Consider the following 19853-nt stretch of genomic DNA (forward strand, 5'->3'; position numbering starts at 1 on the left):
CAAATGCTTCCGCCCCACTTTCGATAAAATTACATTTTCCCACCCAAATAATTCTTTAATAACAGTTTTTAACTTATCAAATTTTAAAATATCATTTTATTATTTAAATTTATACTAAATTTATATTTTAAATGTGAACAAGGAGTAAATTCGATCTAAATTGTTAGAGTTTTAAAAAAAAAAAGATTGATAATTCTTTTGATGATAGAATATTAGATTTTGGTAATTAGAATTAATTAAAATTTTATTTAAGAGGATGATTACGTAAAACTTAGTTGTTTGATTGTGTGCGATTGGAGGGATTTTGTTGAATAATAATGATGGTACCGAAGGATTATTAAAAAAAAAAATTTAGATAATAAAATAATATTTAAAAAACCGATGATGAAAAAAAATCATTAATGATTAATCAACATTGCATAAATTAGATATGAGAATCACGCGCCAAAAAGGAAAAAGATCTGAAACTAAATAATAAAATAAAAAAATCGTAATATCGAAACTCAAACAGTAACATAGCAGCAGCGACTTGTTCCTTCTTACGTCCCATCTCTCTTTCTTTCTCTCTCCATGAAATCGAATCCCAAAACCGGCCTCAATTCTAGCTTTTAGCCGGCTAAAGCCTCTATGCTCTCCTCTTTCACACTTTATAACTCAACTCAACCACAAGCTGAACATCACTCTTCACTCTTCACACACCCACCTCTTCCTCTTTTCTCTCTTTCTTTTAGCTAACTCCTATCAGACCCTTCCAATTTCACGTTCAAAGCTTACTTTCATGGTAATCTTGGATCTTAACCTTACTGTGGCTTCTGGTGGTTCAAGCTCCTCTTCTGGGAGTTTGGGTTCCACCGTCCTCAATGGAGACAGTTCTGAAAATTACTCCTCTTCATCCGAGTTAAACGCTCCCACTCTTTCTTTCAGTATCTTGAAAGTCAACAACCATGATGACAAGAATTACAACACCAACTATGATACTGTTGGGCAACTGTGTGACGGTGAAGAGGTGGACAACACGTCCGCCACCATTCAGTTTTTTCCGGAGGGTAAAGGGAAGCCTTCACTTTCAAATAGACTTCACAGTTTGAATCATCTTCTTGACGGGCTGAACGCTTCTAACAAGTTAAAGCCCCAGCCGCAGCCCATGAAGAAAAGCCGGCGAGGACCGAGGTCAAAAAGCTCGCAGTATCGCGGTGTTACGTTTTACAGGCGGACTGGGAGATGGGAGTCCCATATCTGGTCAGTGATCTTAAACTAGTAATAAAAAAATTGATTTTTTATTTCAAAGATTTTTGAAAATTCACACTTTGATTTGATTTTTCTTTGTTCATTTTTTGCAGGGATTGTGGAAAGCAAGTCTACTTGGGTGAGTTTTCTTGTGTTGTGTAATTTTTTGTCAGTTGGGTTATATTGTAATCATAAAAAATCGGCTTTTTAATGCTGTGTCTGATGCTAAAGTTTGAATTTTTATAGGAGGTTTTGACACGGCTCTTACTGCGGCAAGGTATATAATCTTTAAAATGCTTTGGTTTTGTTAGTGTTTTTTTGGTATGATTATTATGATGCCATAGTGGAGAAATTTTTTCTTATGATTTAGGGCATATGATCGAGCGGCAATCAAGTTTCGTGGTGTTGATGCCGATATAAACTTTGATATTGGCGATTACAGTGAAGAAATTCAATCGGTACGTTGAAGACCTGAATTTACATTGTTATACAAGTGGTTAGTTAATTAAAGAGCTTATTAATATTTTAGTTGTTTTCTTTTTGCTTGATTTTTCTTTCGTTTTTATTTTTTGCAGATGAGTTCTTACTCAAAAGAAGAATTTGTGAACGTTCTGCGCCGCAATAGCAATGGCTTTTCTCGAGGATCGTCGAAGTACAGGGGAGTGACCCTGCACAAATGTGGGCGATGGGAAGCTCGAATGGGGCAGTTTCTGGGCAGGAAGTAAGATACTCTTCACTCTAATCTACTCTTGTTGAGGCATTTCTCTAGTTATTCTTAATTAATGATTCTGTTTTTTATAATATTTGGAAGTCATTTCAATTTATTTTCAATTGCTTTAAAGTTGTGAAATGAACTAAGAACTTGGAAATCATCTCTTGCTTTGCAGGTATGTATATCTTGGGCTGTTCGACACCGAGATTGAAGCGGCGAGGTCTAGATGAATTTGAAATCAACCTTTATGGTTTATGTCTAAATTTTATTTTCTTCTAAATCTGATGTTTTACTATCTTGGAAATCAGGGCTTATGACAGGGCTGCCTTGAAATTCAATGGAAATGACGCGGTCACCAACTTTTCCTCAAGCTTGTATGAGGAAGAGATGACTGTTGACACTGGCGCTGGTATTTACTTGGTTTCAGTGGTTAATAATTTGTTTTTTAATGTGTGTTAGTAAAGCTTTAATGTGAACTCTTAATGATTTCTGATACAGTGGTCAATGAGAATCTTGACCTGAATTTGGGAATTGCTCCCTCTCATTCGCCTGGGGGCCAAAAGGAGAAGAGCAATCCGAATGGCCGGAATGAGATGCCCATTGATTTTGGGGCTGGGGTAATGTTGATGTGGACATGTGAACTTCTCCTAAATGTTGAATTACATAGATTACAAGATCTTTAGTTAATTTACTTAAGATCCATTTATTGTACTTGACAGACTGGGAGTTTTATACCAGCAACAATGAAGGTTCCATCACAGCATGGGACTGTTATGGTGTCTGGGAACCCTCCTACCTGGAGTGGTGGATATTCCCCTTCCTTTCCAGTCTATCAGGTGATTCCACTGTCTATTCATTAGCCGATTGATCGTGATAGATATGAACTTTTAATGCTTGACCGAATATGGAGACATTTTCGTATTTTTGAAATGTTTCCTGCTGATGTACGATTCCACACTTGTCTCACATTGTTGTTGGTTCAACTTTGTTGTTTACAGGAAAGAGCAATAGAGAAGAATCCCACAGGGGCATGGCAATCTGAGGCCACGTACAAGGGACCCCCTTCTGTGCCAATCTTCTCTACTGCAGCATCATCAGGATTCTCAGCTACAAAATTCACTGTACCTTCAGCTGCCGCTAATCAATTTGACTATCCAAATTCAGCAATCCTTCGCCACCTTTATTCTCTTTCAAACACCAACGTCGCCCCCTACAACACCTCCTGCATCCCCCGTGACATCCCTCACAACCCCCCTTGGTACTATCGCAGGGGCTGAGTGGTAAAAGAAATGAAAAGCAACAGTAGTTACATTGTGTGGATTTAATCAGTTCTTAATGTAGTGTGTTTTAGCCATCCATGTTTCTTTCATATGTAACTCCCGAGTGTTATTCTGTCTGAACTTCAATTTAATCTCCTTAAAAGAGGAAGAAGCATGTTCCACTCAGGACATGTTTGAGCTCAGAAAATCTGTGTTGTTTTGCCAAGGCTCTCAGGAAAGGAAAAACAGCTGGAAAGAGCAGAAAAGTTTGGTTTGCAAGAAGTCTTGTTATAAGTCAAGTTCTGAAAAATAGCTTGTAATAGTTGAACTCTACATATTATGTTGATGCAGTGAATCTAGTTTGCATTCTAGTGTGTTGAGTGTTTGTACTTTCTGAATGTCTTTCAGCTCTTTAATGAAGAAGTTTGTTAACTTATTTCTATTACACCATTTATTCTCATCATCTAGTTGTTTTTGGGATGTGATGAAACGCCAAAAAATGGTCCAATCAGAGTTGTTTTCCTCTTGATTTGTCGAATTTTGAGAACATTTTATATAATTCTGAGATATATTTTATCTATGCTCCTTTCTCAAGTTCAATGATAAAAATACTTAACCAATGGTAAAACAGTAAAAGGATTAACATAAGTTTCAAGTTTTCACAGACCCTGACCATTAACATGATTTATCTAACAAAAGGATTAACATAAGTTCCAAATCTTTAGAGACTCTAATAGACCATTGAAATAATTTATCCTACCCTCAACTTTAGGGTCCGAGGATGCTCGGACACCCACACTTAGAAATCAAGACTTGGAACTAGCCATTCTCATTCAAGGTTGACGCTTAATTATTTTTTTGTAAACCAAAACCACCACAAGTATCCATGATGAAACTAACCTACCAAGCTGAAGACATTGAAGTTTAATTAATTAGTTGTGCCTAAAAAAAGTAATCATGGACTTCAGTATGTTCAAGATAATTTTCTTCCCCACAGAGAAAGTGACAGAGACAGAGTTGAAATTTCATAACAAAACCTACAAAGTTTCAAAATTCTAAAGCAAGAATGGGGGAACATCACTTAATGATGATAATAATACATAAAAATCCTAGGAAGATTAATGGATGTTTTTACTTTTTAATGATTTGTGGGTGAAAGTGTAAAATATTTGTTTTCCTGAGAAAAGCAATTCCCATAAAACAAACAAAAGAAAAGCAAAGATGTCAGAAACACTTTAATTTACCTTTTGTCTTATAGCCCATCCACCAGAATTCCACGTGTCCAACTTCCGGAGCTTCCTGCGAGGGCCCTTCTACTAGATTTCCGCAATCCTCGGCTTTGTTTCCGGTTGAAGGAGGACCTAGTACCACCAGCTCCAAAAGCTGAAAAGTTTCGCCTCCTCCATAGACTGTTTTATTATAAAAGCAAACCCAAAAGCCTGATGTACTTGTTCGTGTGAACAGTAACAACTTTGATTTTTTCCAGGGTTTAAAAAACCACCCTATCAGGAACTCTTCATTTCTGCAATTTATCTTACCTGTTTTTCCAGGGGGCTGGCCCTTTGTTATTTTGCATTGAACTCATTTCATGAGAAGAGGTTTTTCTGCGCGGGGTTTTGATTTGAACTCTTATAAGAAGGCATTAAATGTCCTCTTGAGTATTCAACGTGTGCCTACTGTCTGTGATTTTCTGGGTTGGATATATATATATATCATGCGTATCTCGGTTAAAGGACCAGCAAGATTTTCTGTGCCAAAGTTAAAGAGAAAAAGAAAATCACAAGCCCAAAAGTTTGACTCCGTTTAATACTTTTCACAAATAAATTATTTTCAATAATGTAAAACGAGTTCTTTGTATTATCTATCTTAAGTTTAGGATTCCATCGTTATCAAACCGAACGCATTCTTGTTTTATGGATGAATCCACATCAAAACGCCTGGTATTTCTAATCAGCTATACTAGAGTAAGATCATTTTTAACAAAAATTGTTCTCTTTATCACTTATAAAATTTATGAAGATTTATCAAGAATCAAGAGTTATATGATATCTAGTGAACTCCAAGGGTTGGCTCTTGGCTGAAGGTCAAGAAATTTTATTTTCTTCATTTAATTTATACGTTCAAATTACATTGAGTCCATTTATCATATTTATGACTTATTTAGAAATATTAAACTTATAAATATTCTCTGCGTCCTAATAATTAAATGAAGTGCACACAAGCTCAACCGAACAATCTAATCATAAAAAAAATATCCAATGAATAAACTCATTTGTATTTCTTTCCTAGTTAGTAAATTCGCAAATTATATACCCAGTCGTATAATTTGCAAATTTTTTGTATTTTATAAACCCAATCATATTATTCGCGAATTATATGCCATACGTTTTATTCGCAGATTATTCCCATATCAGAATTTTTGGCAAATTTTTACAAACTTATTCTTTATTATTTATCATATTATACTCGTAAAATTCTCATACCTTTTTTTTTCGTATCTGTATATTTAAAATGCTATGTTGATTTTAAACAGATGGTCCATAAAAAGTGCTAAAATCAGGATTGATATTGCCGTATTTTTTAAAACATATTATTGACAATGTGCGGTATTAAACTTGTATATACCTGTACCATATTTTTCCCGTATCTGAATTTTATGGCTGATTTTTTACAAATGTATTTTTCACCATTTGCTGTATTATGCTTGTATTTCTAACTAATTCGTACCCCTTTTTTTGTTGTACTCGTACTAACTAACTAATTCGTTATAGTCTGAAATATGACGTTAATTCCTAATTCTAAATGAGGTGTATAGACACGGGGATCTATATAGAAATACAATATATATTTAGATGGTCGAATTAATCCTTTCCATACCAAGAATGTATATAAATCCTATCCAAGTCTCATCCGATAAGTCGTCAATCCCTAAAACGAACTATATCATGTATTTATTGATTAAGTTACATGAAAATATTTTACTATAAATTTATATTGTATCTATTTATTATTGTGTGATTCAAGTTGAAACATATATATACTCGAGGGATGAGGATAGAACAAACGATTTCAAAACAGAATCTCCATTCATTAGATACAGAAAAGATCATTCATTGTGCATCATCAAAGGCTTTAGTAACTTAGCTGTTGTTTGAGATGAATAAAAATTGATTCAAGTTTATAATTATAACTTGATTTTTCCTCTTCATTAATCTGTTGCATATTGATAATGGGGTGTAGGTTCATGTATTCTACACGCTCTCTTCTTCTTCATCATATATCTTTTCATCTGAACACATACATAAATGGATATAATAAAATTTACTAGAAAAACCATGAATGAATATGCCTCTGTCAGTCTGTAAAGTGAAACCTTTATAGATCATCGATGATTGAGCTGTAAAAGTGGCCCCTCACTTGACAAGATAACTCATTCTGTTTTGTTTTGTCTCTTTCATTTCATTCATTTTCGTGTCGGCTAAAAACAGTATTGCTTCCTTTAATTATCCTACGAAACCAGACCATATCTCCCCACATAAAATCTCCCTTTCTTTTCCTTTGCTTCATTTTATTGTCCCATAAAGGGCGCACGCAGTGGCCAAGAAATTACTTTTGTTTTGTAATAATTAAAGGAGTAAACGACTTTCTCCTACATAAGTTTTGCCTTAATGATCATTTTCCAACTAATAATTTTCAAAATACCATTTTTTTCGCCCAAGTCTATATTTAGTTAATATCTAAAACATACTTTATTTTTCCAACCATTATTGGACGAGTAATCAAGAGCAAGAGTAAAAGAAGTTTTATAAAGTAAAGATAGATGGACTGAAGTATGATGACCAATTAAATATTTGTTACTGAAATTAGTTAAAAATTAACTAAGAATAAAAAACATTAACTTTAGGATAGTCGATAATCAAAGAGAAATTAGGTGCTAGAATGAAAGAAGTTTTATAGAGAAAAGATCGAAGGTTCAAATGGTGGATGACAAAGAGAATTTTTACCATCAGAATTGGCTTTGAGTATTAACAAAATATAAATTTTGAGTAAAAAAGTAATATTTTGAAACTTTTGGATGAAAAAAAGGCAAACCTTAAGTGAGAAAAAGTCGTTTAATTAAAGAAACTACACATTGAAAAATCTAGTTAATTTATAAAGAATAATGTTATATTTATACTATTCACTACATCATTTTTATTACATTATCACTATTTTATTATAATATAAAAATTTAAAATAATTAAAAATTTATATTGATGTAAAATTGTAAAATAGTATAATAGATGGAGTATAAAATCACGCTTGTTTATTGATGTGACAAATCAAAGCTTTATCATGTTTAATAACATCCAAAGTTTTGGCCGGTTTTTTCTTCTATATTTACTTTCCTGCACGCGTTTCTTTTATTTTTCCATGGTACTCTCGTTCCAGCTTTATATATAGCCTTACTGTTTCGCTACTGTTTGCTCGCAGGCTCGTGACGCTCGTCCTTGTTGCGTCACTTGCATTGCAGAGCCCAGAAGTTTTGCAGCATCAAATGACAATACAGTAAATTAAAAACTGACAAAAATCTATCATGGAACATGGACGTTCCCCGAATAGGTTTTTGGGATCATGGGTACGGCCTTTGGTTCATAACACAAAGAATGAAGGAATAAGTGAATGGTGATGAAATGAAAATAAGGGTCTTAATTTGCCTCCATTTTACTGAAAAACAATGAACCAACCAACTCTTGGGTGATGGAGTGATTCGATGTATTATTCAAGAGATTCTGAGTTTGAGTTTTTCATCGGTTATTAATAAGGATGGTCATTGAAACTCTTATACGACCGATAGGTATGAACCCTAATTGATAAAAGTTATTTTTTTTTAATATGCTTGTTGCTGGCACTAATTCTAATTTTGTCAAACAAAAGCTGAAAGCTTGAATGAATTTAAAGGATTGTTTATCTTGTTAAACTTTTGATCTGTCAATGATTACATAAAACTCATAGGATGTGCATATTATTAAGTTGAAAGAACACAAATAAAGCACCCACAAAAGTGAATTTTTGGAATGAACTAAATAAATAAACTCATTTATCTTGTCTATTTTTGAGTTATAGCCAGCAGAAAACATGGTAAAGGATCCAAATTAACTTTATGAATAGAATTTGGATTAATACCATCAATTCCACCATAGATAATTAAGTCTTAAACATCCCTATAGTTTTTCAAAATATATTAAACATCTCGTAACGATGTTTATACTTTTCAAAGATTGCTGGTAGCTTGAAACTTAGCCCCAGAGTTGGATGGATAATGATGCAAGTTTTGAGAAGTAGTAGGGAGGATGAATAAAGGTCAAGGGTGAGTTAGTGGGTTAAAGTGGGAAGATGGAGGTTAGGTTTGATTGAAAAGGACTGGACTCGACTGGGGGAGCAATGCATGCATTTATTTAGTGGAGAAAGAACAAAACCGGAGGCTAAGCTTAGTACAAACATAGTGTTCCATTATTGTTCAACTGCTTGAGCAGCAGGATGATGTAAGCCTTACAGTAATTCCTACCATTCCTAACTTTCCTTACCGGTGGATTCATGGAAATGGAGCCTTCTCTCATAGGATTTGTCTCCACATTATTATCACTTCTTAAAATTGGTTGGTTGGCTAGGCCCCTCCCTCAACCACAGTGCTATCCCGAATTCTTTTTTGTTTTTTCAATGAAATCCATCTGTAGATCATCAAAGTCCTGTCCCTGTTCAATAAGGTAAAAAAGATTTCAATTATCATGATGGATAATACTGCCCTTTCTTTTTTTTCGTTTTCTGTAGCACAAGTTTTGAATACATTGAATAGCAACAAAGGGCCAACTTCGACATGCCAGCCTGGTGATTCTTGGTTCCAATTTTCAGTCGTTCTCACTTGGATTTGTCGTTTTCACTTGGATTTTAATAGCATGATTTCTCAATTAATCCCCCAAAGACTCTGAATCTATGAGAACAACTTCATAAATTACTCTTATTAACAATGGAAGAAAAACTCAAATTCAAATCCTCTTGAATAACTAAAAATCTCTATCAAACCACTTAACAACCCAGAAATAGTTAGATGAACATACATGTTACTATCATAAATTCTTTAGTTTTTTGTAACTCGAAAAAAAATTTGATTTGGGGATTTCATCACTGAAACAGTAATATACAGATACAGAACAAGTTAAATAAAAGTCTTCAACTCAGCTTCCAAATTCTCTATGGGTGTCACAGTTTCAAGATGAATTTTTTCACAATTGAAATGATGCTTCCCAGGGCATCTCTCACCCCAAGTAACATCTTAAAGAAACCAGGATGGCATTAATGTTCAGATTGCAGTACAAAATTAAGACCTCTGAAAGCAATTCTTTACCAGGCCCAGCTCAAGGTTGTTCTTGCTTCAAGTCAGAAGGCAAAAGCTTATTTCGTTAATGTTTGATTTCAAATGGAATCCAATTTTTATTATGGCATATTTTTCATCAAACAGATTCCTGTAAACAAGATGTAACCACCCAGATTCTTTTTTTTTTTTTTTTTTTGGGTTTCTCCGGTTGCAGAATATGACAATCATTCATAAGGTCTTGACAAAGTTGCCAGTGGCAAATTGCAGTCGCCCATAGCAGCTCACCTGCAAACAAGCAAGAACATAAAACACCAAGAGTTTGTAATGAGCATATACATGTATTCACCACCCCAACTTCTTTTGGTTCTCAATGTCATACCTTCACATAAGCACATTAATAAACAGTCCACTAAAGGAATATTTACTAGGTTCGGTTAAGGCTTACCACGTGAAGTGAATTTGAGAGCTCGATCCATCCTCAGAGCTTGCCACTCTCATGGGCACATACACCAACCGCAGTTTCCAGTCTTTAGTCTATCGACATCATAACCTAATTCCTTCATTTCAGATAAAATGTGACTTCCGGTCACAGAAAAGAGAAAGGTTGCTTCTCATTGGGTGTTACCAGGAAACTGATGTGTAGGATCAGGGGGGGGAGCACGGTTCATTCAGGACAAGGGAAGCTGACCCGATCAAATTTGTTATTCCCTCAAAGCATTAAGAGGGGTTACCGTTCCAAAAATCACATCGCAAATCCTCTGTTGTACAGATTACTGGGACTGGAAATCTGACATTTTAAATCCTCATAACTGGGAATAAAATTGTTATATCCAGCTCCCCCATTTGTCATGAAATCTGACACACCCAGATCACTAATGCTCTTAACCTCATTCCAATCACCCAAATGGCCACTTGACATGTGTGCATTTCTAAAGTGTTGGGCTGTCGATAGCACAAATGCAGATGGATTATTAGGTTGTGATTGATCATAAAGCATCGGTGAAATACGGCGAGTATCATTTGGGGGAGAAAATCTATTATTCGCCAAATCGAATCTGTTCGCTAAATGGTTTGGAAACTGTAGATTCTGATTATCAGAAATTGATTGTCTCATCAGCAGCTGAAGCCTTGCATCATGGTCAAAAGAATTAAGCTCTGGAGATGAAGTTTGCCTCATTTCAGAGCCTACATTTTTAATCCCTGCTGCATGTATCCCTTGACCAACATCCATTATTGCAGGATCAAAAAATGCAACATCCCCATTTCTGCAACTGCTTCTAACTGGTTGTGCAGAGGTATGTAGCAACTGACTCGTACCCACTGCAAAGAGATCCAACAGAATAGGAATATTAGAAGCAACAAACAAGATATTCCCTTTCCTAGAAAGAGTAGGGAGGAAAGACAAACCAGAACTGTCAAAAGTCTTGTGCATTGTCCCATGAGAAGAAAAACCTGGAGGGGGTGGCCTACTTGGTACTGCAAATCCTGGGGGGGCTGAAGTTGGAGCTTTTGAAACTGTTAAAAAGGCAATGGAGCAAAGAATTTCAGGAAGAATCTTAAAGAACTAAATATTTAAAACACCAATATAACGAAAAGAGTAAAAATACTGCCAGGGGACAAAATGAGGAAAAGGAAACAAACTTCAGTTGATCAGCAATACAAAAAATAGAAAGCACATAACACTGCATGCAAAGATCCAACCAATAATCAACATAACATGAATATTTCTTTCTTATAGCCATTTAATAATTATTTCAGAAAGTTCCATTGACATTCAATGGAATGGCAGTAAACTAGAAAAAGGAAAAGATGAAGAAAAAAAACAGAAACAAGTTAAATGAGACTAACCAGAAGAAGATATGGAAGAATAACAGCCAGGAAAATTCTCAGATTCCATAGAGCTGCTTGATGAAAAGATATTCCGATATTCATCTCTGCAAAAATCCTTGCCTTTCATCAAATCGTTTGAGGCATGACATTTCACTGAATGCCTGATATCACGAACAGATTGCTCCAAATCAGATGTGTGATTGGAGAAATCATCTTGCCTAGCAAATGAGAACCTAGATTGCCTGATTTCTGATTCTTTGAACAAGCTTGGGATTTTAAGAGAATTATATTGTTGATCATTTTTGCTCAACAACTTAACTAAACTGGATGGCGATGTCAATGAATCTTCCCATGAATCTGAGTCTATAGATAAAATTTTTGATATTATGCTGCTCTCTCCAACATCTGAAGCAACACTATTATGTAAAGGTGGTTTACTATCATAGTTTTCCAAGTAGTTTCCTAATCCCACCTCTGAAAATACTCCGGAATGGTCGACACTTGCATCCAAATTAACAAAGCTACTAACTTTGTTGTTGTAGAACCCATTAGATATCAATGGAGAAGAAACTCTATCATATTTCATGGGTGCAATTCCAGTATGTGCATCAAGATTACTATGACTGTTTATATCACCTGACTGCCAAGAACTATAGCTTGACTGATTTAAATTCTGCAGCGAACAAGGTGAGGAAGACATGGATGCTTGATGATGGATGCCTTTTAAGCTCTTCAATTGTCGATCATCAAAATCTAAAAAATCTGTTGGAGCTCCATTGGATGCTGGAGATGTTGTAGACTCACTAGATTGCTCGCTGATATCTTCTTGTGAACCTTGACTTTCAAGCATGTTCACTGAAGCATGACTGTAAGATGAACTGTTTACAACAGGAACAGAGTACTCTTTCTTAATGTGATTCTGAAGGCCAGATGACGATAACCCAGAGCATAAACCCTGGATATCCCTAATAACATGATGATTTTCATTCTCAACAGAATTAGGACTAGAGAGGGATTTCTTATGTTGTAGAGGTATTGCTTCACTGCCATTTGAAGATGGCAGATAAGGCGAGTGGTTCTTGGTTGTTGAAGTGGCAGGAGTGGTACCCAAAATAACTTCTGCATTTCTATTTGATAAATCAATTTGATAATCACCATTGATATGTTCTTTTTGCAATTCCAATGAATTCAACTTAGAACCAAGAACTTCACAATTTGCTTCAGCTTCCATCAACTTTACATTGTGGGTAGATCTAGTGGTGCTTACGGTATCTGATTTAAGGACTTGGAGACCATTAGATATCTTAGGCTGATCATTTGGAGGTTGACCTGAACCAGACAAATTTTTATTTGGTGGCAGACTAGCCGAGACACGCATGACCCTGGTAAAGAAAATTTAGAAAAATAAGCCATCATATCACACGAAATCAAATTCAGGACTCCATGGATTGGAAAATAGGATACCATGAGGTTGCTGCAGGAAGCGAATTAGATTTTCCAGCACCAATATCTGCACAATATCCCTTACTCTGATTGTCAATATTCTGCAGGAAACAGAAAACAAAGCTCTATAAAACTGTAGAACCGATGCATAAATACAATCAAAATTAACATAAATTTCAAATTCATTATAACCTGATAGTATTTTCGAAGTTCTGCATGTAAAATATTGGTAACACTCACCCCGTATTTTTACATATGATATATCACTAAGCATTGCCTCATAATAATTTGCCCAATGTAAATGTATTATCCAAAATATAACTGCGAAAAAAGACCATGTTTTCTAGGGAAAAAAAGGAGCAAATTACATGCAGTCTTACATTTGAAGAATTAGTGGCAATAGGTTTGGCTGTTGAAGTTAAGCTGCTATTGATATAATCATCTGCTGGGGGAGGTAAAACATCTCCTGAGCGTCGATGCATATTATTTGTGGCACCAACAATTTGTTGAACTCTACTCCTTTATAACCATAGGCACTTAGTTCAGAACATGATAAAGATATCAAGCACAGCTAATCAAGCACCAGAAAAAGCAGAAAAGTTTTTTCACAACCAACTTTGAGTGAGTAGAGGGAAGGAGAGAAATTGGAAGGAAGAAGGACAAGACACAAATAAAAGCAAGCAAATTGGTCTTTAAAAACTGAAAAAAAAACCCTAAACAGGGGATAGAATTAATTTATCAACCAATAGGTAGAAGGGAATTAAATGGTAAATAATATCTGTGCAGTACCTCAAAACTTCTCTATTTTTTTTTAAAGAAATTGAAAATCAATCAGCATGATAGAAATTAGATTCATAGCCAGCTTATACCACAAAACCATCTAAATTAGAAGTATCAATCAGCAAATCATCTAAGCAAATAATTTCCAGAACAAACAACCACTCACTAATCTCTAGATATTATAACATCTAAACATAATATCTGCTAACCCATCTCCTAGACATCAATAAATCACCATCAATACTCAAGTTTAGCAACATTTTAGCATTTTCACTGCTGCTAGCTGCTCAGTTTAAGGTCATAATAAATTGCATAATGTCATTTTTTCCAAGCTTTCAACATTCTGAATGATAAAACATCCCATATTATGTTTGTCTCATCTTAATTTAATCATTCAATTTTTTGTTTATTTTTTTAATTCTCAAAACCATGATTAAAATCAAATTTTTTTATGAAAGTTGTATTATGATTTTTTTTATAAGAGAAAATTATTCGTAATATGATATTACGAATGAATCCCAGTCTGAAGCAACTAGAAAATAAAGATAAAATTTGGTTACACTGCTTCTGATTTAAGTCACATTCTTTTCCAAGATTATAATAATTTTTCATCTCAAGGTAAAACGAACTGATGAGAAGAACCCAGTCACTCTCAGTCTTTTCCACTGAGAAAGAACGATCAAATTGTTTGTAAAACACATCTTTATGTAAATTGCTTAAAAACATCAACACATGACCAAAGTAGTCGATGGCCATCAGGAAAACTGTTAAAATTGTTTTCATGCAACATAGAGAGCATGGCCCTTGAACTAAACACACTTTCATACATGAAAAATCAATTATACCTTGTACAGGCTGAAACAATTTCATCCTTGGCAAAACTATCTTCTTGAGAGCCAAAATCATGCAAATACAAACAATCTGGGATGCTACAAGGCTGGATCAACAAAAACATTGATCAGAAAGGCAACTAAGTTAGTTCTTAAAAACAAAAAGGAACTGGAATGTAAAAAATTGTTACCATGTTTCTTAGCCAAGCATGGCAATACTTCGTGGTTCCAAAACAAGCCCTGCAAAAGAAGGGTCATAACTCTTAATTAGTCGTCTTATGGACTTAAAGCCCTACAAGTTAATCATAAGAATGCTTACCTCAAAGGTCTACCTTCCAAGATAAAACAGTGCACTGACTGAATACATTGAATTGCTTCCTCCTCTTTTGTGTATGTAATGTACCTAACATAATCACCAGCATTATTATAACAAAGTGAGTAAAACACTGATTAAAAACAACCTGGAACAACACCTGACGAAGATTCAAGATTTGGCCAACTAGAAAACTTAGCAAACTCTAATCCTTGCATGTGATTCACTAGAGAAAGGTGATGCCCATCAAATAGAAAGATGGTGAAGAAAATCAAATATAGTTCATTCCACATTAAGTTCAGAATTTCAAGACACAGACGGTCAATCAGCTTACACACAACAACTGTTGTTTGCAGAATGCTGAATAACCCCAGTTGCTGTACGAGAAATGGACACCTTCAAAACCTTTCCATATTGGCCAAAGTACTCCATTCGCTGAAGAAGCTGGTTGAGACAAATAAATAAATAAAAACAAAAGATAACAGCATGTTAAAATAAAAGAAACAATAGCATCATTTTCCACTAAAACACCCACAGGAACAACAATGAGATGCACAATAGGGAAAAACTACATACTTCCTCATCTGCAAGATTAAGTGGTAATCCAATTATATACACTAGATTCCGTTGAATAACTCTAACATTACTAAGATGCATCCTTCCTTCAGATGCTTTAGGCTTTGCCTTTTGCAATTTCTGTTTACGCTCTGAATTTATTTCAGCCACCATCCTGTACAACAAAGAATGTGTTTCTACCGTAATAGGCAATAACATAATATTAGAAATTAACTAGGAAAGTAACAATAACCATAATAACCTTTCACATTTTGCTGCCATCCCCACAATTTTTTCTTTGTCATAAGCAGTACGGCATGCAGGGCAGCGACCCTCAGTGCCATCCTTCTCAGCCATTTCCATAATGTGATGCCAGCACCAAACACATATCTATAAAGATAATAAACAACAAGTAATTACAGAAAAAATTAAACAACCCATGTATTGTTGGCAACATGAACTTTATGTATTGGATAGATGCTCAAACCTCATAACCACATTTGCATGGCTTCAATTGCTGATCAGTCAAATCCATTTCCTCAGCGCATAGAGGGCATGTCTTTTCTCCCTTGTCACTCATGATTGCCCTAAAAGTTCAACCACATGAAAAATGTTAGATATCTTAGACATCCATTTTTCAACAAGAAACCTTGTTTTTATTTTCCATACATCGGCTTAGTGAAGTATCACACTAAAGCTACAATAACTACACTAAAATATCTGAAAAATTAGTACGGTCACTGAGAAATTCTGCTTCAGCTACTCCCAGCTCTTGAGGGATGTTCCAAAACTTTTCCATGACACATACATAAAAACAATGAGTGAACATTTATGTATGCAATTTCATGAAAGTTTTTTAAAAAAGATACACCACAGCTGCAAATAGCTTAATCAAAATTATATCCATTTTTGCACTAAAACCATAACACTAAAAACCCCATATGATTAAAATGAATCAGCCACAATCATTAAAACATGAAATTAAGAAAAAAATGAAATATCAAGTGAACTTTAACTAAAATTTACTAAATTTGCAGTTGAAGTTCAGCTAGAGTGCAGTGGTTCAAAATTATGGAAACAAAATTCAGCAACCCTAGAAAACCAAATAGACTAGTTTCAACTTTCATCCAAACACAACTGCTCCAACCCAAAACAATGCAGTAAACTAAGGACCAATCTGTTATGATATTAAGCAACCACTTATCCAGCAATACCTATCTTACATACAACAACCACATAACCAAAGATTTTTCATGTTTATCAATCGAAATTCCATAAACTTTCTTTCATAGTCACCACAAAACTAAATAAAAACGAAGAAATGAACTGATTATACAGACTTCTTTTTATATTGTTTAACCCCACAATAACGCACAAATCAACTCCACAATTCCCCAACACAAAAAAATCAAACTCACACTCAGTTATCCATAAACTCAATGTTAAGTGAATAGTATCATAATAGTCAAACCCTGAAGCCTTCAATCCAATTAATCTAAAAAATTAAACAACAAAAATACTTTCATCCACACAAATAAACATCATTAAATCAAAATTAAAAAAAGAAACGCAGACACACTTCCAAAAGACCTAGATTCAAAAAAAAAAAAAAAAAATCATTTCAAATACCTAAAATCCAAAAACAAAAACAAAATCCTTTAATAATTTATTGGAATTATTTTGGTAGGATGACGGAAAATGCGAATCTGGATAAGGGTAAAGAGAGAATCAAGGAAAAGATAGAGAGGGAGTAGAAGAGGAGACTTACAGTGTGGGATCGAAAAAGCGGAAATTATCTTTTGTTTGGAAAGCTATAAGATTGTATTGGATTTAGATTACAAGGAGAGAGAAAAAAAAAAAAAAAAACTTTTCTTTAGATTGATTCTGGGTGATGAATGTAAGCCCAACACATGTAAGACTTTTATGGATGGCTTTTTTGAGTTGTCACCTGTTATGGTGTTGCCGTTGTTCCTTGCGTTACCCTGAGCTGTCATTAAAGTAATTGTTTTTTTTTTTTTTTTTTTCTACGTTTGTCCCTTCTACTTTTGCCCTTCTACTTGCCGTTATTTGCTAATTTGGTTAATTTTGTGGGCTGTTGAATGGCTTTCAATTGGCTAAGGTTGGGCTGGTTTTTTCAGCTCGGTCATAATCGGGCCATTAAAGTCCCATTGGGCTCAGCATTGGCCCATTAAAGTCCCATCGGGCTCAGCATTCTTGGAAGAAATCTTCTTATAGCACAAGTGCTGGTACATAGCTCTGTTTTGAAACCTAGCCCGGCCCGACCGATTTAACCGGTCAGAATGAGACCTAGGGCCTTCTCCTAGTTTGGTTACCACTTTCAACTATTCCTGAAAACCCTAACTTGATCGTCGGCAAACGTGGAGTTACCAAGTGCTGAGGTTCGAGGGGTTTTATATAGGGGTGTTCAAAAAAATACAAAAACCGAACCGAAAAACCGGTTAACAGAAAAAACGGTTCGGTTATGGTTCGAAAAATTCAAAAAACCGAATTTCCGGTTCGGAAAAAATAAAAAGCGGTTAACCGAAACCGGTTTTTTGAACCGGTTTTACAAACAAAAAAAAAAAATATATATATATATTAAATAAAAAATAATAATATTATATATTATATATTAAATAAAAAATAATAATATTATATATTATACATTAAATAAAAAATAATAATATTTTTAATGTATTGTTAGTAGTGGTCAATGGATATATATGAATGTCTAATTTTTATTTGGATATGTATTATTTATATTTACAATTTAATTTAGGAAAAAATAAAAAAATAAGTTTTATAAAAAAAAGGGAAAACCGGTTCAAAACCGGTTTTTCCTCCAAACCGAAAAACCAGTTCGGTTCAAAAAAGCGGTTAACCGCTTTTGAACACCCCTAGTTTTATAGAGTGGAGGCCGGTGGTGGTGTCGGATTGAATTTTGTCCGTGGGGATCAATTGGAATTTAACCGAAAAAATCAAGGTATACGCGAGTCACGGTCGGTGAATGAGGGGCTACCAAGTGTCGGGGTTAGAGGAGTTTTGTAGAATGGAACCTGATGGTTCAGGTGGTGGTATCAGATTGAATTTTGGCAGCCGAAATCAACTGGAATTTGGATGAAAAAGCGAAAACCTAACTGTCAGGGTGTATTTACTAGATTTCAAAATTATAGGGACTGATATGTATTTTTTAGGGGTGTGTTTATTAGATTTTAAGCTTTCTGGATCACCAGTAAAACTATCGGTTTAACCAATCAACCTGGGACCCGACCTCTTAACCAGGTGACACCCTGGGTCGGGTTTCAGTACATTGGTACATACAAGGACTAGTTATCTAATCACACATGGAACATAAAATATATAAGTTCAATAAAAATTATGAAATTAATGGTCTCCAAAGGACTCTTTGTTCAACGACATAACAAATATTTGTGTTGATGCGTGATTTTGACATCAATCAAACGCACGTGTGAAATGCTGAGCGGGCCTAGAAGACACACGTGAATGTGAGAGTAAATGCAATGGAGAACAACATTTAAAGTGGTTCAGATGCTAAGGAAGCAAATCCTACGTCCATTGATTTTTGTATTAATGATAGTGGTCAGGTCGCGTTCAGCGGACTGACTTACAAATGATTATACAAGAGAGAGAATGTTATTTTTCTTTCGAGAGAGTAGCTAATCCCCTAAATGAGAGAGGAGCTCTTAATATATAGTGGGATGGATTAAGGTTATCATTACTGAATCTGTGAGTTGGTGGGATTATCCGTGCAAATCCTTCTTTATGTCCCATTGCTCACCTTCCAGAGTGATTTACGCGATTTGGTGCAGGGATTGGACACGTGGAATCACTATAGCTCCTGACTGGTCTAACGCGCACCCACTACCCTGACGCGAGCATGCCGCCCTTGTCATTGTATGACATGGCCGCCTTTGACTAGCTGCGGGCCTACCTAAGCTCTGACCTTTTGTGCTGACTGAGACTTGCGTTAGCGCTACATTTTCAGGCATAACAATTTGCAACTCTAAATTAAGTCCTCCTACATTGGAATACACATCAAAAGACAGATAACCTGTTCCTTTTCATCATCACTTGTTCGACATTAGAGGCTCAACATCGACAGATTGAGTAAAACTATTCAAAAAAGATCCATTAGAAGTTGTGCCAGTTTCAAAACATCAATTTATTTCATCATCAACGAAATCAAGTTCTTCATAGTTTCGTTGCACAATGAAAGCATCATTTGATGACCTAAGTCCCTTTAATTCAATTGCTACTTCTTTCATTATTGGTCTTTTCTTTCCATTAAGGTTTAAACATGTTTTTGCCAAATTACCAATAATCATGATCTCTTCTTTCTCACCTTCCATAACTCAGAGCATCAGAGATATCAAACAAACAACTCTCTTTCATTGCATAAAAAAAATATGTTGCCAAACTTTTATCTTCTTCCTTGTTTGTTAAACATATTTACTTTTTAAGTCAGTCAAAAGCTCGGTAAGAGCTACTTTAAAACTATAAACATCAGTTTTCTCTGTAAATATATTTG

The 19853-nt window shown here is 34.9% G+C and overlaps 2 protein-coding genes and 1 long non-coding RNA gene across 4 annotated transcripts; 1 reads left to right on the forward strand and 2 right to left on the reverse strand.

The window, feature by feature from the left end:
• The first annotated feature begins 506 nt into the window (after positions 1-506).
• On the forward strand, positions 507-3630 carry LOC116107909 (AP2-like ethylene-responsive transcription factor TOE3). Of its 2 annotated transcripts, none has more exons than XM_031394179.1 (10): positions 507-1239; positions 1341-1366; positions 1474-1504; positions 1598-1685; positions 1803-1948; positions 2115-2159; positions 2248-2348; positions 2438-2556; positions 2659-2775; positions 2938-3630. In XM_031394179.1, exons 1-10 carry the CDS (start codon positions 779-781, stop codon positions 3214-3216), a joined length of 1413 nt encoding a protein of 470 aa, XP_031250039.1. In that variant the 5' UTR covers positions 507-778; the 3' UTR covers positions 3217-3630. The 2 variants fall into 2 exon arrangements, with proteins under 2 accessions (XP_031250039.1, XP_031250040.1); XM_031394180.1 differs by having other exon boundaries at positions 2441-2556.
• A 5588-nt stretch (positions 3631-9218) lies between these two features.
• LOC116107830 lies at positions 9219-10188 on the reverse strand. Its single transcript, XR_004124539.1, has 2 exons — positions 9999-10188; positions 9219-9838 (listed from the first exon to the last, which is right to left on the reverse strand). It is a non-coding gene; the product is annotated as an uncharacterized LOC116107830 (long non-coding RNA).
• A 19-nt stretch (positions 10189-10207) lies between these two features.
• Positions 10208-16216, reverse strand: LOC116107844. The gene is made up of 12 exons (XM_031394127.1): positions 15792-16216; positions 15567-15694; positions 15326-15479; positions 15084-15193; positions 14756-14839; positions 14628-14676; positions 14452-14543; positions 13162-13345; positions 12848-12927; positions 11402-12765; positions 10961-11068; positions 10208-10873 (listed from the first exon to the last, which is right to left on the reverse strand). The coding sequence occupies exons 1-12, from the start codon at positions 15882-15884 to the stop codon at positions 10296-10298; spliced, it is 3024 nt and encodes a 1007-aa protein (XP_031249987.1). The 5' UTR covers positions 15885-16216; the 3' UTR covers positions 10208-10295.
• Positions 16217-19853: the final 3637 nt, after the last annotated feature.

The sequence above is a fragment of the Pistacia vera genome, unplaced genomic scaffold (genome assembly GCF_008641045.1).
Source record: "Pistacia vera cultivar Batoury unplaced genomic scaffold, PisVer_v2 Contig549, whole genome shotgun sequence".
NCBI classification, from domain to species: Eukaryota; Viridiplantae; Streptophyta; class Magnoliopsida; order Sapindales; family Anacardiaceae; genus Pistacia; species Pistacia vera.

Coding starts and splice junctions, on each gene's coding strand:
- LOC116107844 (XM_031394127.1), bottom strand. CDS start 15,884: ATGAGTGACAAGGGAGAAAAGACATGCCCTCTATGCGCTGAGGAAATG. Junction 12,928..13,161: donor TTTTTTCCCTAGAAAACATG/GTCTTTTTTCGC, acceptor TGTTTCCTGCAG/AATATTGACAATCAGAGTAA. Junction 11,069..11,401: donor TTCTTCCATATCTTCTTCTG/GTTAGTCTCATT, acceptor CCTTTTTAACAG/TTTCAAAAGCTCCAACTTCA.
- LOC116107909 (XM_031394179.1), top strand. CDS start 779: ATGGTAATCTTGGATCTTAACCTTACTGTGGCTTCTGGTGGTTCAAGC. Junction 1,505..1,597: donor ACGGCTCTTACTGCGGCAAG/GTATATAATCTT, acceptor CTTATGATTTAG/GGCATATGATCGAGCGGCAA. Junction 1,949..2,114: donor GGGCAGTTTCTGGGCAGGAA/GTAAGATACTCT, acceptor CTTGCTTTGCAG/GTATGTATATCTTGGGCTGT.